Genomic DNA, 20796 nt, shown 5'->3' on the forward strand with positions numbered 1-20796 from the left:
ACACTCATGAATGTAATATATGCCCCTGTATTTTTCTTCTGCTGAAGTAAATTTTTTTACGACATATTTTGTTTTTTGTAACTGCTTAAATGATCCCACAGTGCATTAAAAAAGAATTTATTGAATTTTCAAGGGGTAGTATCACTAAATATCATCTTTGACATGTCAGTACAAAATCTTTTTTGTAAACACGTACGAGATTATGTTCAAATATTGAAGTACCCTTCAAATGGAAACGAGTAAAATCAAGTCAAAATCCTTTATTTCACTCGACATATGGGTACCATAAATCTATTTATGAATTTCAATAAAAAATGTATATCCTGTGAAAACCACAATGTTTTATACGATTTTATGATTCACTATTAATGCGGTAGCGTTTAATAATAAACTGATCTAAATGTATCGGAATGATAAAATAAGTGTATTATACTGAAAAAAGAAAGAAATTATCTGCCTTTTATCTATATATTATGTGAGAAACATTATGTAAATTAGTTATATAATTAACTTACGTAGATAATAACGCTTCAGGCAAAGTTTGATTAAAATCTGATATGTGCTCTTTTTTTTATGAAAAACAAACCACTACCTTTATGTGCACATTTGTTACTTTCCAATATGGATAGGCTATAAAATAAAAAATAAAAAAAAAAAATGAAAATTTTGCTCAATTTTCTTAAAAATGTAAGTTAACAATTACGATTAGTATATTTTGTATAAAACCACTTTTAAAGACCGACAAATTCAGAGATACATATTTCATGTACACTAGTGAAATTCAATGCAATTTTTCGGTCTAGTAAATTATATCAATGTGAAAAAGGTTAGTATTAGTTGCGTTGTATATAGGGTATCTTTAAATATATTTTCTGTCTCGTCCTACCTTGCTCGGTTACATCTAACAATGTGCGAATCAGATACGACTTTGGTTTGAGATAATCATATATTTGGATACTAGATTTATATTGTTAATTTATTCTAAATGTTTAGGTTACATTTTTAACGAAAGCGAAGAGTTTTATGAAGCAATGCACATGTAAACTGATTACCTTTTAGGATATGAGAGGTCATTTTTCATGTAGATTGTAGAATCACCCATTTTGTCTAAAATTAAGCATTGGCGGCAAAATAACATATATGGAAATTCACATACCTTTGAACGTTTAGACAATTCCTTATTAAATTTCAAGTACCCACTATCTTACAGTGTGCTGTTTCTGAAGGTGATGGTGCTAAATCTTATAACACAAGACACACCCTTCAACTGCTTAAGCAAGAGACATAGCCCCCAAAACGTGAATCGGAATGAATTTAATCCGTAACGGATGTCATGTTTTTTGAAATTATTTTACCAGTATACAGGGCCCACGCTGTCGTTCGCCACTCGAGCCATTTGGCGAATCTGCGATGAAAGTGGCGAAGAAAAATCTCGAGTGGCGAAAATGAAAAAATGTTCGTAATTTGGACCGCCATTTTGTTTCAGACGTTCTAAATCGTAACCTCCAAGAAATTATGTTAAAAAAGAGTTGACTGGTTCCGATAATTTTACCTTATAAAATTAACTTATTTCGGGATAGTATTACCCAGTCTGCGTTTACTTTACATATAACAATGTGTGATAAACATCTTGACACGCGAGAAGATGCAATTTGCAATCAATTAGCAACCGATTATCGGGTTAAAATAATCTTTTTGTTTTGTTGTCATTACGGCAGATTAAATGATTGATGCCTTTAATTTCCATGGATCAAATAATTAATAAATAAATCGGCAAAATAATGAATGGTTTGGTGAATTTTTTAACGTTGTCGCCACCGTCAGTATGTTAGTCACAGGCACGGGTCCAATGTATTTTTTGTTTAATATAAAAATCCTTTTTTTTTCACACAAATATACTTTTTATATGTTAGTCAAATGAAAAAAAAATGATGACAACAAATCCGGTCACAAAATTATACATGACACTGTGACCGGATTTTTGTCATCATTTTTTTTTTCATTTAACTAACATATAGAAAGCATATTTCTGTGAAAAAAAGGTTGTTTTTTTATATTAATCAAAAAAAAAAAAATACATTGGACCCGTGTCTGTGATCTTAGTAAGTAATTAGTAAAGGTGTTTGCCAAGTTTTTTGAATGTCTTTAAAAGTTAGGAATGGATTTGAAATGTAATCCTGTATCAGGGTAGATTTCTGGGAAGCAGAGAGCACCAAAAACACAGCCCCCGGGCCATGCATTTACATACATGTAGTAGGCCCACAACAAAAAGAAGCTGTAATGGAAAAATGTTTCAGACAGGTTGCTTCAAACATCCAACATTTTAAAATACAAAACTTGCTTTAGAGGTATACCCACTTTCATTCAAAAGTCCCCCTATATAGCTAGAATATCACCATTTGCTTATGGGAAGTAACAAAAATTTTCAACGCGCCGCGGGAAGGGAAACCTCTCCAGCACCCTCCCTACCGTTCCCGAGAAAAAAGGTGGCTCCAACTTTTTTCAGCCCAGTGTGGGCCCTGGTATAGCTGTAGACAAGACATGCAGCGAATAAAGTATAGTGCATTTTGTCTAGCATTAGTGAACTGACCGTTGAGTTTATATCCAACACTTTAAAAATACTTTAAGTTAGTTCTGCATGGTCGGATCAAAATTTTTCTACAATGTAGAATTTGATTAAACCTTGATTTTTCAAAACATTAGAATATACTAAAAATTCGGCAAATAAAACAGATAAGGTCGTGTGCTCGATTTTTTCTTAGACGGATTTGAAAAATTTGGACCTCACACAGGTATTCATAATCGGAGTCTATTTTGATAACATTTTCCCGAATTGAATTTTTTCTACAATGTAGATTTTAATGAAACTTTTCACAGTTGTAAATCAACATGTGGCCTATAATATGTTTTTTAAGTTATTTGCCCATGATTAAAGTGATCCACGCGTTTCAAGCTGATATTAAGACATTGTTTTGTAATACATGTGTTTATTCACGCGTTGTCATTTCCGTACACCGAATCCAGGCTTTATTTTACGTTATCCGGATAAATGACGTTACTCCATCACTTCCGGTTTATCAAACGTGCAGAACAACCTTAATTAAGAACTGGCAATACGCAGGCTCAAAATGTCTAAAACAAATAGCAACATGTATTTTTCAGAGGCCGAATCTACACTGACCTTTCTGAACAGCTTCCCTTATAACAGTGTTTACCGATACCAAGCAAGGTGCACGTTGCCATGCAGCGGGTCCCACAGACCAGGAGAGTTCAAGGTCACAATATCATTGGATAAAATTTGCTCCAACTTTGAGGTAATTTAATTTCTTTCGCAGAGAAAATTTATATTGTATAGGACCTATATGTACGCGTTCGGATGTGCATCAAAATTCTCCATTTCCATTCAGTACACGTCTAAAATGTGTTTTTAAAATGATATTGTCATAACAGAAGTATTTACCTATAGTTCTGAAAAAAAAAAACCGAAAAAAGTGGCCTTTTTATTATGTATCAGTCGTTAAAACATTTTCCTCTTGAATTTATTGTACAAAACGTACTGAAAAATTCAACAATTCTAATTCTTATAATACCATTTTCAGTCTTTTGGAAACTTCAAGCCCGCACAGACTTCACAGAGTGCTGTGTGGTACCTCAACAACACTAACTGGATCAACAGTAACACGCAGGGCCAGTGCCAGTTTGATGTACAGTTTGACTACTCACCTCAAAAACCCGTTCCAACCGGCACGTGCAAATTGGGCTGGGAATCACGTGCGTATTTTTCGTTTTTTATTTTTTCCGGGTCCCATATGGGTAATCCCATTTATTTTTACCCCGTCAATGGCATAATTGAGGTCGGGGAGCATCCGCCTACCGCGTACTTTTCGTTTTGGTTGAAACTGCTTTTTTTAATTTCGAAAACTGAACATTGGACATTATACGTGAACTTTGTACATGAGAAGATTAGAAAACAAATTAACAAAACAAAATGTATGATTTCCGTTTTAGCCTGACTCAAATTAACAGCGATTAGTGCTTTTCGTGTATCAGTTTTGTTACCTAGAGTCAATTAAAAAGTTTACTGATGTTTATTCAAGACTTTTTCTGTCAAATCAGGTGATAAGTCATCTTTCAATCTTTCAAGAATTAGCTTTGATTGGGCTAATGCTTTGACTGAAGATTTTGCGACGAGTGATTTGTATTTATTTGAATATTTCACATGTCAGCGTTTATTCAAAATAGAGAAAGCAAAGGTTACTTGTACAAATTCTGCATCGTATATGCTTTGGGTATGTACATACTGGTATGTGTACATGTTCTTTCAGCAAACACCTGCCTGATCGACGACGTTGTGGGAACAGTTATGTATGGATGGATGACGTGTTTTAACGTGGCGGCGCTTCAACTTGGTGAATGCTACAACCAGACGTTATTTTCCCAGTGTTGTAACTCGTGTAACGACCACAGACTCACTCTTGACAGTAGGTAGATTATGTTGTTAATGAAAAGTATGTAATTGTTCGTGTTAAAAGGGTACATCTTGCAAAAAGAGAGAAATTAATAACGTGCGGATCAGTGTATCATTAATATGACACTTGCGTTTTACACGATGGTGACGACTCAAACCGCAAAAGAACCAAGAAAGTCAGATTGCACCGCTGTGAAGAGTAGGGCCTGAATAGATTTTAGATTCAGAGTTTAAAATGCTGAACTTCCGTTTGGCCAGTCTTCGTTAACTTTGAACTTTGCCTGAATGACCAGCTGCGGACAGTTCAATAAATTTGAAGCCGGCAAAATGTAAAAAGTAGTTCCATCTGCACCCACACCATAAAGTGATAGATTCTTTTCCTTGCATGTCCGTAGCATAAGAAAACAGCAGAATAAATGAAACAGTGGAAAAACTCTCTTTATAACACGTTTTCTTTCTTACAGCAGCGGCATTGTCAAAGCGCGGAAAAATCACGATACATGCAACAACGTAGAGTTCCAGTTATGTGTTTTACTGTTTTTCTTAAAATAACTTTTTTTTTCTGAATATAAGGAAAGATCAAGGCAATTGATTTTTATCCAGTTTTACATAAAAATGTTTAATGGTTGTCGTTGATGTAGTTTTTAAAACGTTATTTACAACACGAAAGTCATCTGGCTTTGGGGATGCTGGATGGCTGGTGTTCACCTTAAACCGGTTTTAGCTCCCCGGTCCTGTTTTTGCCACTGACCGTTCCAAGGCGGTGCCCCATTGTGTTCCATTATATTTTGTTTTGTCCTCGTGTGTTTGCTTTGTATGTGAGTGTGTGTTTGAGGTGTGCACATCTGCGTGTTGTGAGTTACGTTACGGCTTCTTTTTGTTGTGGGCCTACGTTGCAAACGCTTGGCTCTGTGACTGTGTTGTGGTGATCTGTGCTTCCGAGAAATCTGCCCTTTCCTTTTATTTTTTGGAGAGGCTGTGTTTTTGGAACGTGGTATTCCCTGTTTGATATTTATCATTGTTTTTACTTGATATGGGTAAATATCATCGGAAACGCCACTCCGATATTTAAAACAAAATGTCACGTCAAGATGTTCGACCTATACCTTGTTCTGGTCCAGAGCCCATCATTTATTTGCTTATATTCTACTGTAATTATACTCCTTTGGTTGCCGTCTCCAGATGTATTACCTCTTTTCGTTATTTCAGAACATTTAGATCTGATAAATTGGGCGTAATATTTGTACATATGCACTATATATCTAGGCCGTAAATACATCAGTGGATTTTACAAGATATGATATACATATTGTAATTAGACCCGCCCGCTTAGCTCAGTAGGGAAAGCGCCGATATACGGACCGCGGGGTCATGAGTTCGATATCCGAGCGAGGCGTATGTTCTTTGTGACGATTTGATAAAAGACATTGTGTCTGAAATCATTCGTCTTCCACCTCTGATTCATGTGGGAAAGTTGGCAGTTACTTGCAGAGAACAGGTTTGTACTGGTACAAAATCCAGGAACACTGATTAGGTTAACTGTCCACCGTTACATAACTGAAATACTGTTGAAAAACGTATATATGTAATTCACACCCGTTAACCGGTTCCGAGCAAAACAGTTCGTGGCGGACAAAACATTTCACCGATATTTTTGCCGGCATCCGCATTGGGGTAAGTATTCTCCATCCAAGAATCGGTTGGTGCAAAATATGTTAAAGATTTTTGTTTCTGTGAAACGTACCTTGAACGAAGAACATGCCATGTGCTTCCCTTTTAAAAATAACCCATATTAAGTAAGTTATGGGGAGTTAAAAGTGTGATTTTGTTGAAAAACTGTGAAAATGAAAGTTTATCGCGGTACATTTAATTCATTTTTCACCTTAGGGCTATTGTGTTAACGTCAACCTTTAAAATAATGTTTGCTCCGAATATTGTCCAATTTTTAAGCGACAAAAAGCAATATTCAACGAGTTATATACATGCAAACATGACATGGTCGAAAAAATGTGTGGCGGCATTGCACAGCTCAAACTTATTTGTGTGGCGAGCAAGAGCAGTCCTGTGTCTTTTTTATTATACTCTAATAATAAATGGTCTAAACAGTGATATCAAGCCCGTAACTCTTAAAACATAACTCTTAAAACATAACGTTTTAATTATACAACAGCATAAGTAATCACACAACCGCCTAACAATGTAATATATCATCAACACTTCTTCCTACATTTTTGAATTATGGTTACAGTGGTACAGTAGTTTGGTGTGATGCATTCCCGTTTAGGAACGTTCCACTTAAGTTATCATATTATATGTGATATTTCTTTGAGGATCACAATGCATATGTACCTGTGCTACTACTGCAATACAACAGCTGGCATTTATAGGCACTTTAAGGCCAAGAAATTTCATTCAAGCGAACGATCACTTGGGCAAATCTTGATTTCGTCCACTGTTTTACCTTCACTATTTCCCCGCTCATGAAATTTTCAATGCCGCGATTTAAAGATACAATATTCTTGCCTACCTAGGCTAGCGGGGAAAGTATACATTCAACCGAGCACGCGCCAGGGATAGATGTTCCTGTCTTTCCCTAGGGAAAAACCTTGTCTAAAATAATGTGCACTAAGGTAAGGTCACATAGTACTGGTACCATTGTGACGTCATAAACCTTATAAATAATGTCAGGAAATACCAAAAACATATTTGTCTCCACGATCTATTTTGAACATGATAGGCAAGAAAAATGATCTAACATGTCTGCCTGTGTAAGACAGCTTTTTCCCCTACCCTCGGGACAGCATGGATAAAAAACCTCGCTAACTCTCGGTTTTCCATTCCACACTGTCCCTCGGGTAGGGAAAACCCCGTCTTACACAGGCAGGCATGTAAGACCCTTATAGACTCCCTCAAATCTTTTATTCTGTCACCAATTGCTCAGATAGTTTCATATACTTCATTTCTTAAATCTTTCAATTCTGTCGGTACATGTTCTTTTTCAATCTCTTCAACACGTGCATATATTTTGGACATAATTCAAACTCCTTATTGAATCGGGCTTTCCTGTCAGTCAGTCAAGCTCAAGTTGCTTGTACTTTAACGTGTCAAACCTATGGCTATTACAGAGGTGCTGAATTAAGTGCCTATAAAAGTCAGCTGTTGCATTGCATAAATAGCACAGGTACATATGCATTGTGATCCTCAAAGAAATTTAAGTGGAACGTACCTAAACGGGAATGCATCACATCAAATTACTGTACCACTGTAACCATAATTCAAAAATGTAGGAAGAAGTGTTGATGATATATTACATTGTTAGGCGGTTGTGTGATTACTTATGCTTTGACTTACATCTATTTGTTAATAAAAGCTAGTGTAAATTACTGTTGTCTAATTAAAAACGTAATGTTTTAAGAGTTACGAGCTTCATATCACTATTTATACCATTTATTATTAGAATAAAATAAAAAATACACAGGACTGCTCTTGCTCGCCACACGAATAAGTTTGAGCTGTGCAATGCCGCCACACTTTTTTTCGACCATGTCATGTTTGAATGTCTATAACTCGTTGAATATTGCGTTTTGTATTTTTAAACTTGGACAATATTAAGAGCAAACATTATTTTATAGGTTGACGTTAATACAATAGCCCTATTTTGAAAAGTTAATTAAATATACCGCGTTAAACTTTCATTTCCACAGTTTTTCAACAAAATCACACTTTTAACTCGCCATAACTTACGTAATATAGGTTATTTTTAAACGAGAAGCACATGGCATGTTCTTCGTTCATGATACTTTTTATAGAAACAAAAATCTTCACCATATTTTGCACCAACCGATTCTTGGATGGAGAATACTTACCCCAATGCAGATGCCGGAAAAAATATCGGTGAACTGTTTTGTCCGCCACGAACTGTTTGCTCGGAACCGGTTAACGGGTGTGTAATTATCATATTACTTTCAATACTTGAAATAGCCTACTTATTTTTCTGTAAAAGTGAAATATATTAATCATCATAAATTATAATGACATTACGAATTTTATAAATGTCTATTGCACTAAAAGCACTAAAAGCTATTTTGTTGGCCTATACATTTTTTTTTCAAACAAACATTATTGTAATACGTGACAACGATGAAGATCGTTAACACTTGAATGAAAATAAATTTTGTTTGCCGTTCATTTTACGACCATACTACATGTCAATGTACCAGATTTCTTTTTGGTGACCGCCTATGACCTCAGTTACTTTCCTGTGTATATTCACTCACAATTCGGCGACCCATGACCTTATTTGATAATGTTGAACTCCATATTAGATGATCCATTCGGCGAACTACGATCGTGGCAGTGTACCGGTTAAGTTAATCGTATTTGAAAAAAGATAAACTTCATTTTTAGCTCGACTATTCGAAGAATAGTGGAGCTATCCTACTCGCCCCGGCATCGGCGTTAGCGTGTTAAAGTTTGCGTACCACCCCAAATATTTTCAAAGTCCATTGAGCTATTGCTTTGATATTTTGCATACTTGTTTACCATCATGACCCCAGTCTGTAAAAAGGAGGAGGAAACTCTATCAAGCATTTTGACTGAATTATGGTCCCTTTTCGACTTAGAATATGCTTATTGTAATGTTAAAGTTTGCGTACCACCCCAAATATTTTCAAAGTCCATTGAGATATTGCTTTGATATTTTGCGTACTTGTTTACCATCATGACCCCAGTCTATAAAAAGGAGGAGGCAACTCTATCAAGCATTTTGACTGAATTATGGCCCCTTTTCGACTTAGAATATGCTTATTGTAATGTTAAAGTTTTACTCATAGCTTATATTATACTATCAAGCACTGAGAACAGTCGAGCGCGCTGTCCACTGACAGCTCTTGTCTTTTACTGTCGTTCGGTTATCAACGACCATGATATTTTACCAGACAAAAGAATCGTCTTTGGCTAAGGATAACCTTTACTTCTTTATTTTTTTATTGTCCAGTCACGTCACTGTATCGGTTACGAAAATCACATTTGACTAAAGATTAGCTTTAATTTTTTGGCTGTCATTGGCTAGCCACGATAATGGTAGCATCTATGTCAAGGAAATCGCATTTGCCTAAATGATAAACTTTACTTTTCAGACTCTCGCTAGGCGAGCTACAGTTAAGGTCGTGTTCCAGTAAAGGAAATCACATTTGACTTCGATGATAAACTGTAGTTTCAAACTCTCATTCTTTGAGCTACGATCTTGGCAGTGTAAAAATATATAAAATAATTTTTCGTTTTTAGACTGTCCATTTGGATTCTCGCACGGTGATTACATGACAGAGTAGGGTAGGGTCAATGAAAAAAAAACAACATTTGCCTAAAAGATAAGTTAATGTTCACATTGTCCATTCGTCGACCTGCGACAACGACAGAATTCCATTTTGACAAAAGATAAAATCATTTTCAGTATGTCCAGTCATAAACCTACGGCCATGGGAATGAACCAGCCAAAGAAATAACAGTAAAGATAAACATTGTTTTTTCAGACTGTCCATTCGGCGAAATACGCCCATTGAAATATTTTATTCAAGGAAACATTACCGTTAAGTAAAGATAAACTTTACTTTTCAGACTGTCCATTTGGCGACCTACGCCCATGGGAATGTACAAGTCTACGAGATGACAACTGTTACGATAGCAGTATTGAACAGAATTGTTGTAATTCTTGCAACGAAAGAGCCCAAAACAGAGACACAGAAATAGATGGTAAGATTTTTGCAAAGAGACCAAAGTACTGTTGATTTCAACTAAATGTGTCCGCCGTCGTTTGTTTGCAGTCCTGCATACTGTTTACATGTGTTAGTGATGAAGTTTCTAGAAGATAAGGTTCGTTCTGTTTCACTGAAGAATCAGTCGGCTACATTAGAATATATGCTCTTTTGCCCATACAGTTTAAAACGAATGCGGTAACTAAAACTTCTTGAAGAAATAGTGTAAACTGCATGCATATCACCAATATACTTAATATATTTTATGTTAGCTTGTGTGTGAAATTTGCGTGCCTATCTGAAACATAGAAAGGAAAGGACCCGATGAAAATTAGAGACTCACTCAAATTATCCGCAATGTTTTTTTTTTTAAATACAGAAACTGGTATTCATTATAATATAATTATATATTTAAAGTCGCCACCAGAAACCCATGTAGGCGACTCTTCGAGAAAAACAGACTTGTACTTCATATTACAAAGATAATCATTTAAGTTCATACACACCGCTCATGCTTACTGGCAGGGATTGTGACTGTCTGAAATTGCAACTGGAGCAGCTCCGAATATTTTAAGGAGTATAACCATTTTTCGTATAGAGTCCTGTGTAACTTTACCCTGGAAAGTGTGCGTTTCAATAGTTTGATCGCTCTGACACGATATTTGGCCCGTATAAGTACTCATTAATAATTTTATCTAAATTTCAAAAAGTTTAATATCTATTTCGCTGATTTTTTTTTAATTACTTCGATACAACGACAAATAACAAAACAAATTAAGCCAGACTTGGAATGTTGAGAAATCAGAGTTCTGTGAATTGCTCTATACAATACAGTCCATGACACAACTTTAAATCAATAGTAACAAGTGGATATATAGTTACGTTTCAAAATATTTGCGTCACTGAAACACTATTTCATTATATGATATATTTTATTGTGCAACTGCCAAGACCCGTGTATCGCCAAAGGGACCTAACAATGTGTCTGTCAGGGCAACTGCATCTAAACTCTTACCAAATCACGACTGCTACACATGTGAACAAATCGCATATTCGAACCCTGTGCAAAGCTGTTATTATCATTATTTTTTTTTTATTCAATATCTTAATATCCTTTCGTTGCATAATACGCAAAAACTCATACATTAAGGATATACTAGTTTTTTATTGTTATCGTTTTTGAAATATCCCTCAATGTTTAATTTAATGCACGACTTCTGCATCCGCATTTTGACAGGTTTTTTGATAAATGCATCTACCCATACATTGCAGATATTTCAAGTTTTCTCACACGAAACGTAACTTTTTTCTAGTTAACAACATCTAATTTTGACAAACTGCGTAAATTGCTAAATGTTATTTCGGAACCGGTTTTGTAGATTTGGATATACATTGATAGATTTACTTGTATTGCAACCATTAAAAATATTCAATATAACGCCAAGAGTGACTTTTTTCTTACTCGAGACATCGGCTGACCATTTTTGTTCTCCTGCTGCTCTCTTGATTTACCAATAAAACACATGTCATTTGAAACTTGAACAGCATAGTGAGACGGGTGTCCTGTTTTTGTGCAAATACAAATTTTCCGACATGCCCAAGTTGAGTACATCGAGGTTCAATGGATATACATAGTGTTATGTTGGTATTTTTATAGAAAACGACGTTTTTAAATTGATTTAAATTGAGGTTCCATGTTAGATAGAGCGTGTCTCCTCCTCTTGTAGGATTTGGGATGCCTTAAAGCAATTTCATGCAAAATTTGGTGAAGAAAAATGGAAACATCTTTGCCATTTTTTTGTTCCATATCGTATTCACTATTATGGTTCTTTGGTGTACCAGGTGTAAAACATCCATATACTCGTATCTGAATGTTAGTAATTCAAGTTTGGAGAGCGTGGGCTCAAACGCAACACCCCTGGTTTCGTTGTCAGACAGTAAAACCACTGAACCATTGTGTCCATTCTGTAACTGTTGTTTTAATCAGATTGTTATTTTGTAGGATGTACATACGGGGACAAAGATCCGTATTTCTGTTCAACTATCACCGAGGAGCAATGCTACCGGCACGAAAGCACGTGCTGTGATACGTGTTATTGGATGTCTGATACGAACACACCAGGTATTCCAATCTTGTTTTCATTCCAGTCTTTGTATTACTAAATCGATTGATTTTTATATTCTTTTTTTTTTTTGGCTCAGTAGGTTTGAAAGTCGTATTTGTTCGAATTCTGCATAATCCCTAATTGTGTTCGCCTGTGGTTCACAGAAACTTTGCATTTTTATGTACTAGATGATGATCTAGGCTTAAAAGTTTGCGTATATTCCACACAGCTACTAGCATCTTAAGTTGGGGGACCATATATTACAAAATGTTTCTCCCTTTTCCTCCAAAGACATTCTAGTTTAGTTGGGTTACAGGGATGACCTGGGAGCCTCCTTAGCCGAACGGTTATGGTCACTGGCTTCAAATTACTTGCTCCTATGAAGGTTCGAAACCTCGACTGGGATGTATAATTGTTCAAGTGGGGGAGCCGTCCAGCCGGCTTTAAAAGGTTGGTGGTTCTCCAGGGTGCCCAACCATACCTGAAACAATACCCGGAAGGACATCTTTGGACTTTTCTCCGCCACGAAAAGCTGGAAGTGTCACCATATGATATAAATTGCATCGGTATGACTCTAAACTCGAGAAAACAGGATAAAAACCAAAAACAACAACAACAAACATTGATGGTCTGTTACTGCATACAATGTTTATGTAGCCAGCTCCAGATCTGTCTGTCTCTTCAATAAAGTATCCAGTTCAATTGATGATTTCTTGCCCGCACTCCTAACAGCGTGCATTGCCTCCGTATTGATAACTCTAATCCAATAGGTTAGGAGCTTGTTCAAGAGAATTCTGGACAAGAACTCCTCTGCATCCCACTTCCAATGGAAACATCCAAACAACGACTTTTTCGCGCATTCATTAATCATGCATGAAATGAAAATATAAAAAAATATGAAAACTGTCTCTCAAAGACCTCCTTATATTAAATTACCATTAACAGTGAACCTGGAGTTAATGCTTCAGTTTAAAGATTTGATTATGAGAGTAATGAGTAGCTTTAAATTTCAATGTGCAGTACAGCCTGCATTAAAATACCAAACAAGGGCAAAGGGCAAGAAGTGGTGGTCTAATTCGTTCATTACCAATACCAATTTGAACTGAAAAAGTGGTCTCCTAAAATAAAATGGTCTCGTAATAGAGGTGGTCTCTCAAGAAGTTTTACTGGAATTCTATTCGGGCCAAACCAAAACATGCTTCAAGTATATTTTAGCTCACAAATAAACTTCATTTTGGTGTGGTGTTTTTTCTTCAGATTGTCTCTATGGTAACAAGAAACCAGACCTCTGTGACACTATAGCAACGTATCAATGTTACAACAAGACGGTGCAAAATGACTGCTGTAGACTGTGTAACGAACTAAGAAATGACAACGATCCAGGTAATTGTTACATAAGTTTATTTTTCCTCATTCTAAAACAAAATGAACTATGTAGGATCTATTGAATCTTTTAAAACTTATTGGACTGTTTTCGCAAACTTCGAAAAACAATAATTGCGAGTATGAATTACAAAAACACTGTAAAAAAGAAGAAGCGGACATTGCAATATTGACAGAGTTGACATAAAAATGTCAAAATCTGTTTTATGCAGTGCAAAATAAAACAATTTCACGAATAATGTCATGAATAATGATGAACTAGTAAACGCGTATTACATGGCTTGCCGATCAATAGTCAGAATTATTTCCCCGAGGTCCGAATGACTGATAGTTTTAACTTATGACCTGCAAGCCATCCAATAAGTATTTTATTTCATGACATTAGCGATAAATTTCAAAATATTTTTTCTCAGGTGTTGTCTTTAGCCCAGGCAATATGTGTTGAACTGTTGCCAAGGCATTATGTGTTAAACTGTTGACTGCTCAATAGCACAAACTATAGATTGGCAATTTATAAAAAGAGTCGGGTTTTAGATATTATCTTAACATTTCATAAAATCTGCAGAAAAAAAGCATTTTCAGTACAAGAATTATTTTGAATGGTATCAACACGCATTTTGTAAGAAATAGATCAAATGAAATACAATTACTTGAAGCTTTGTTCTTACTCTTTCATTGTACCAGATTGCTTATATGGAGATAGACAGCCGATGTGTAATTCTATAGAGAGAAATGACTGTTACAGAACCGCTACACTTGAGACATGTTGTGAAACCTGCGTACAGTCAGCTGACAATAACTATCCTGGTAAGAACAGTTTGATATTTACCCCTCCCTGTCGTCTGCGAGATAAGATACAGTTTATTCATCTTGTAGAGAGTATCTCTATCCAGTCCGTCTGTCTTTTAAAGTTGCCGTTTTAAAGTGACATTTTTTAGAATGCGGGTATTAAGCGAACACGGTCCTTCCGAGAAGTTTTCACTGTAGTAGTCTCGTGTCATGAACGCAGCTTACAGGCGGCTGATATGAAATGTTTTTTTTTTTCCATTTTGACCTATTATTGAACGGTTTTAATGGACATCGTAAAGCACAGAGTTACAAGGATTTTCTAAATTTACGTAACATTGAACCTAAATTCCAATTTGGTATTTGTTTTTATTGTATACATTTTCGAGCAGTGTTTACAAATACATAATCACGAGAAAAAAAACGTATAGTTTGGTTTCGAGGTTAGCGCTGTTTTATAATTTTAATAATGGAACGGTTCATTATTTAGGTAGTGTTGTTCAGTGTGATAGCGGTTTTTATCTAAATAAAACAATGTAAATCATGTTGATTTCCCTATTTGGCAAACGAGTCTATAAAGTCAAAATCAAACTATACATGTATTTCATTCCGTAATAATAATAATACGTCATTCAAAATGACCTTGCCGTGGCCGAGTGGTTAAAGTCGCTGACTTCAAATCATTTGCCTCTCACAGATGTTGGTTCGAGCCCCACTCGGGGCGTTGAATTCTTCATGTGAGGAAGCCATCCAGCTGGCTTACGGACGGTCGATGGTTCCTCCACCATCAAAGCTGGAAAGTCGCCATATGACCTTATTCCGTCGGTGCGATGTTAAACCCAACATATTAAATAAATAAATTAAAAATGACTTTTGCTTGTAGACTGCGCATACGGCGACCGTCGAGAATGTTCAGATATCACCATCGACGACTGTTCTATTACGACAGGCAGTATACAGACTGACTGCTGTCAAACATGTAGATTCCTGCAGGAAAATAGTAAGTTTCAGTTGTAGTGAAAATTGTCTTTTGTATATTTATCTCTTCATTTTTAGCTCGTCTGATTTTTGAAAAAAAAAACCTACGAGGTATTGCCGTCATTTGATCGTCACGTTGGTTAAAATTTGTGTTTAGGTCCACCTTTCCTCAAACACTAAGAGCTACAGCTTTGAAACTTTGCACACGACGTGTTTACCATCATTAGGGGACTATGTTGGCCAAGAACTATAACTCTGATATGCATTTTATCGGAATTATTGCCCTTTTTGTACATAAACAATTTGAGTTTATTAACAAAGCTCTCTTATTGTCGACAAAACGCTTTATTCGACATCGCAATGCTGCGGATAATGTCACTACGTATAAAACTATAAATATCTTTCTTGAAACATATTTTCCGTCTTTTTTTTATATAAAATTTGGAAGTGGGGTTATATAATTTCGAAAGCACTTAAGTGTTCTAAGTGATTTGAGACAGGAGAAAGGTAAAATCGTCAAGTGTAGTACTCGAGCGGTATATTACAACAAGTTCAAACAAAGTTTAAAATCACACGCTTTATAAATCTTTATATGCTTTCTTTGTTAGTCATGCATAAAAAAGTTTAGTAGAACCATTTTTGCTTCATCATTCACACATCGAAAGGTTTCTGTTTTCAATAATTAGAAAAAAAAATGATTTCATTTCTGATAGATTGTGTTGCGCACAGCTGGAACGAAGAACAGGGTAAATGTTACAACATTGAATCACGTGAGTGTTATAATGAATACACGAGAAGTCAGTGCTGTTTCACGTGCAACGATTATTACGCAGGAAATACGCATCTAGGTGGTAAGTATCTCTCCACTGTATAATAAAATAAATCGTTTAGAGACCTGCCCTTTTTAGAAACTATAAACTTTTTAAGAGAGATATTTTTCCCCAATGCTTTTTCCCGTGAAGATACGACTGTTTACAGAAATATGTTACCCCTTTCCCCGTATTTTGATGGTGGAACAAGAAAATATATTTGTAGAAGCAATTTTCACCCGTCCTGCTGGTTATTTGTTTGCTAATTTCCTTCTTTCTGGCAAAAGAACCTGCATAAAGGCTAGACTCCTTCGGTATCGGTCCCGTTTATATACATAGATATATGTATTCTATGCTAAATACATAATTATATTAATATTGCTTCTGTATCTCATTACACATCTATGAAAAACTAATACCTACCGTCTAAACACACATCTCCCCCTACCTCCTTCTCCACTGCCCTACCTACAAGATATGTTTTGATGTTGTTTTTTTTTTAATTTTAAATCGTGTGATTTTTTGCTTTCTGTTTGATTAATATATTTTACGCTTACTTCACGGCTAGCCAGTAAATAGTCTAAACTTTTTCCCGAGGTCAGAAGATCCAAGGGTTGATAGTTTTGACCACTGACCGGCAAGCTGTTTAAAAACCTTTTTATTACATGGTAATGGATAGCTTTTTTTCTCATTTTCTTCTTTGGTACTGTACTACTTTTTAAAGTTCAAATACTTTTTTATAAGTAGGCATATACAGTTCAGCTACATTTCCAGAACTGTGTATAGCCTTGACGTTGATCTGATAGTCCGTACATTAGCAAATCATACATAAAAACAAACGGACAAATAAATGAAAACGTTCCTATGAAATCATATTGGCTCTGTTACCATAGCTACAGATGTACCGTGCGACTTCGGAGACAGAGGAAGGAACTGCCATAGAAAGGAACCCTGGGAATGCTATAAACCGAATGTTAACCGAGACTGCTGTGAAACCTGCTATTATTATTCAATATATGATGAAGGTGTCATATTTTAAAGAGAGTTATTCCCTCTTGTTTATTTTCACCTTGTTCTCACATAGTTATTTCCCCCTGGTTTATTTTCACCTTGTTCTCACAGTTCCTTTAGTTGTATACCTAACCTGGTTCTGGGATTAAAAATTTAGCCCTTTCTACAGTAGAGCATATAGCGCATGAATGTTTACTTTTAGGGAGCACAGTGGTGCTTGGATAGAGAGCCGGACTTTGACCACGGCCACCTATATACGATGTAAGAACCCTAATTTGGGTTTGAAAGACGCCCATCAATTTGATATCAGGCTACTTTAAATTTGGCTTTTAAACAGATGAGAAACTGCTTCTTATGTAAACTTCTGTATAAATGACATACACTGTAGTATACATCACATATCTGAAGACAGTCAAATGTTTTCCACTGTCGAGTTATCTCTTAAGTGTTTAAGATGCATTTTAAAGCCTTAACGGGTATTCGCATAAACCTTCCCATTCGAAAGCACTTCTTTGTTTTATTACTGTATGAGCTATTAAGCTGCGCCATTAAAGTTAATGTTAATTACTAAAGGGGTTGTAAATTATATAATTGCATGGCTAAACTAACAAGTTTGTTCTTGAAAAGTAACTTGCATGTGATACAACACATTGTTGTTAAAAGTTTTAATGTTTTATTAATCTTGAACAAGTTGATAAAAAGACTTTTGTTTTAAATCGGCGTCGCTACATGTTCGTCGGCATTCGGATCGGTGTTGGTTGAGTTTTTTTTTTGTTTAGGCGCACTATAAATGTTATATAATTTCAAAATTTTATTTTATTTGTTTATTTTTTTATTAGGTGAGTAACTGAATAATACGGCAAAAACCATACCTTTCTTTTACATTTTGTTAGAATTATTTTTTCGTTAAATGTATAATTTATGTCCATTAAAAACTGTTAGAGGTATAAACTGGAAAGGTGTAGACGTTTTAATTAATACATTTGATGAAAATACCAAGAACCCTTGCTCTCTCTCTCTCTTTCCCGTTAAGTCGATGAGTTAGAAGATCAAGAACCATAACTCTTGTGTTAGATACTGCTTTATATCAAGAAATTACACACAAGCGTTAGCATTTGCATGTGGTGCTTATGTTATATCTTTCTTGTAGGTAGAGGGATTAGCCACCACCACCCTCCCCCAAGGGGTGGGTGTGGGGGTGGGAGGTTGTCATGGCAGTTTACGCACAGGAGGGTTAAAATTTTTAATGAGCAAAGGTTTACAGAAATAGTGAAAAGTAATAAAGCTAAACTATTTATTTTTTGTCATGTTAGGAGTGAGGGATATATAAAACTTTATTACATACTTAGTAAATGGGACCTATTTTCGGCATCGAAAAACTTAATTGTAAACTCTGTATGGTTCAGTTTGTTTGGTTGCCACATGAAGTTTGTATTGTTGTTTCTTACATAGCAATAAAACTAGACTAAGCACCACACTAGTAAATACTTGAGAACATGAAAAATTGTTCCCTGTAAGCATAAAATGGTATATTACATTTTTTGAGTAACGTTGCGAGGCTTAATCCCAGTATGTTTTAACAACACGTACTTTATTCTTCAGAAAATTGCAAATATGGTGATCGGACGCCAAACCAATGCATCAAGATCGACAACGGTACAGAGTGTTATGCAAATGCTATCGAAAAGGAATGTTGTGAAACATGTTCTTACTATGAAATAAGCAGTTTACCGACACGTGAGTGTGAAACTTTTTCTTAATATCTTATCTACCACATCATTATGCACTATATGTACTTATGGGCAAGTATCTACCGAAATCTGAAATTCTCTATTCAGATGCAGTTACAAATGGACATTTGTTTACTAGCAAAAATCGTTTCATTATTTAATCTTGATTTTTTTTTCTGCCTACAATGTTATCAGTAAGGCTGTGACAGGTCTGGACAATCCTACATTTCCCATATTAACAGCTGAAAGCAAATTTCTTGGTGCTTGATGGGCCATGATCAGGGGCAGGACTGTATCCGATTGTAAAAGCCAAAAAGCTCATTGTACTACTGGCCTTCCATACAAGAGCTAAGATGAAATCATGCAGAATAAGAACGTTTATTTGCAATTCAATTATACCACGTTCGTAGTTATGTCGATAGTCCAACATTATTTTCGAAAGTCGACATACTTAATTAAGAGCACAGTATAAAAGGGTTATTATAATATAGTATCCGAATGTGAGCCGGCCTCGCAAAATACTCGAGAGCCGAATTCAAAATTCCATATATAGGCTACTGTTATATTGACCCTTTTATTATATACCACCATCTTTTCGTTTGTTCATTTGTTGTCGAATGAAATCTTAAACGTTTTAATTAATAGTTTATCTTAGTACAAAAGATACAATACGGATTTGTGTGCCCCCATGAGTGGTGGGGCATATAGATTTGCTCTTGTCCGTGCGTCCGTGCGTGCGTCCGTCCGTCCGTGCGTCCGTTCGTGACGCGCCTAGCTCAAAAAGTATTTGATAAAAATTGATGAAACCTTGCATGAGTCTTTATTTTGATATGAACTTGCGCACCTTCTACTTTTCGTCTGGCTCCGCCCCCTAATTTTAGAGTTATATCCCCTGAAATTGTCAAAAATGCACATTTTCACCTTGTGACACGCCTAGCTCAAAAGTATTTGATATAGATTCATAAAACCTTGCATGAGTCCTAATCCGGATATGAACTTGCGCACCTTCTATTTTTCATCAGGGTCCGCCCCCTCTTTCTAGAGTTATGGCCTCTGAAATAGTCAAAAATGCACATTTTCACCTTGTGACACGCCTAGCTCAAAAAGCACTTGATATAAATTGATGGAGCCTTGCATGAGTCTTTATCATGATATGAACTTGCGCACCTACTAGTTTTCGTCTGGCTCCACCCCCTATTTTTAGAGTTATGGCCTCTGAAATAGTCAAAAATGCACATTTTCACCTTGTGACACGCATAGCTCAGAAAGTATTTGATATAGATTCCTGAAACCTTGCATGAGTCTTAATCATGGTATGGACTTGCGCATCTCCTATTTTTAATCTGGGTCTGCGCCCTATTTCTAGAGTTATGGCCCCTGAAATAGTCAAAAATGCACATTTTCACCTTGTGACACGCCTAGCTCAAAAAGCATTTGATATAAATTGATGAAACCTTGCATGAGTCTTTATCATGATATGAACTTGCGCACCTACTATTTTCCATCTGGGTCCGCCCCTATTTCCAGAGTTATGCCCCTGAAATAGTAAAAAATGCACATTTTCACCTAATTATATGCCTCACTCAGAAAGTATTTAATGTAAATTCATGAAACCTTGCTTGAATCTTTATCATAATGTGACCTTGCACACTTGGCATTCTTCTTGAGAATTTTAGCGTTTATTTCAGAGTTATGGCCCTTGAAATAGCCAAAATAGTGGATTTTTTGTTTGTGATAGCTCAAAAAGTATAATGGTATACAGTAATGAATCCT

The 20796-nt window shown here is 35.8% G+C and overlaps 1 protein-coding gene across 2 annotated transcripts in view; it reads left to right on the forward strand.

Annotated features, from left to right (window-relative positions):
- LOC123552528 (uncharacterized) overlaps positions 1 to 20796 on the forward strand; it is a 35105-nt gene that overhangs the window by 1573 nt on the left and 12736 nt on the right. For both annotated transcript variants that reach the window (XM_053525177.1, XM_053525176.1), the window contains exons 2-11: positions 3163 to 3314; positions 3600 to 3771; positions 4326 to 4481; positions 10085 to 10219; positions 12224 to 12343; positions 13584 to 13709; positions 14394 to 14516; positions 15379 to 15495; positions 16187 to 16324; positions 18896 to 19030. In XM_053525177.1, the coding sequence (XP_053381152.1) occupies positions 3163 to 3314; positions 3600 to 3771; positions 4326 to 4481; positions 10085 to 10219; positions 12224 to 12343; positions 13584 to 13709; positions 14394 to 14516; positions 15379 to 15495; positions 16187 to 16324; positions 18896 to 19030 (1374 nt within the window). The remainder of the gene's footprint in view (positions 1 to 3162; positions 3315 to 3599; positions 3772 to 4325; positions 4482 to 10084; positions 10220 to 12223; positions 12344 to 13583; positions 13710 to 14393; positions 14517 to 15378; positions 15496 to 16186; positions 16325 to 18895; positions 19031 to 20796) is intronic.

The sequence above is a fragment of the Mercenaria mercenaria genome, chromosome 15 (genome assembly GCF_021730395.1).
Source record: "Mercenaria mercenaria strain notata chromosome 15, MADL_Memer_1, whole genome shotgun sequence".
Taxonomy (NCBI): Eukaryota; Metazoa; Mollusca; class Bivalvia; order Venerida; family Veneridae; genus Mercenaria; species Mercenaria mercenaria.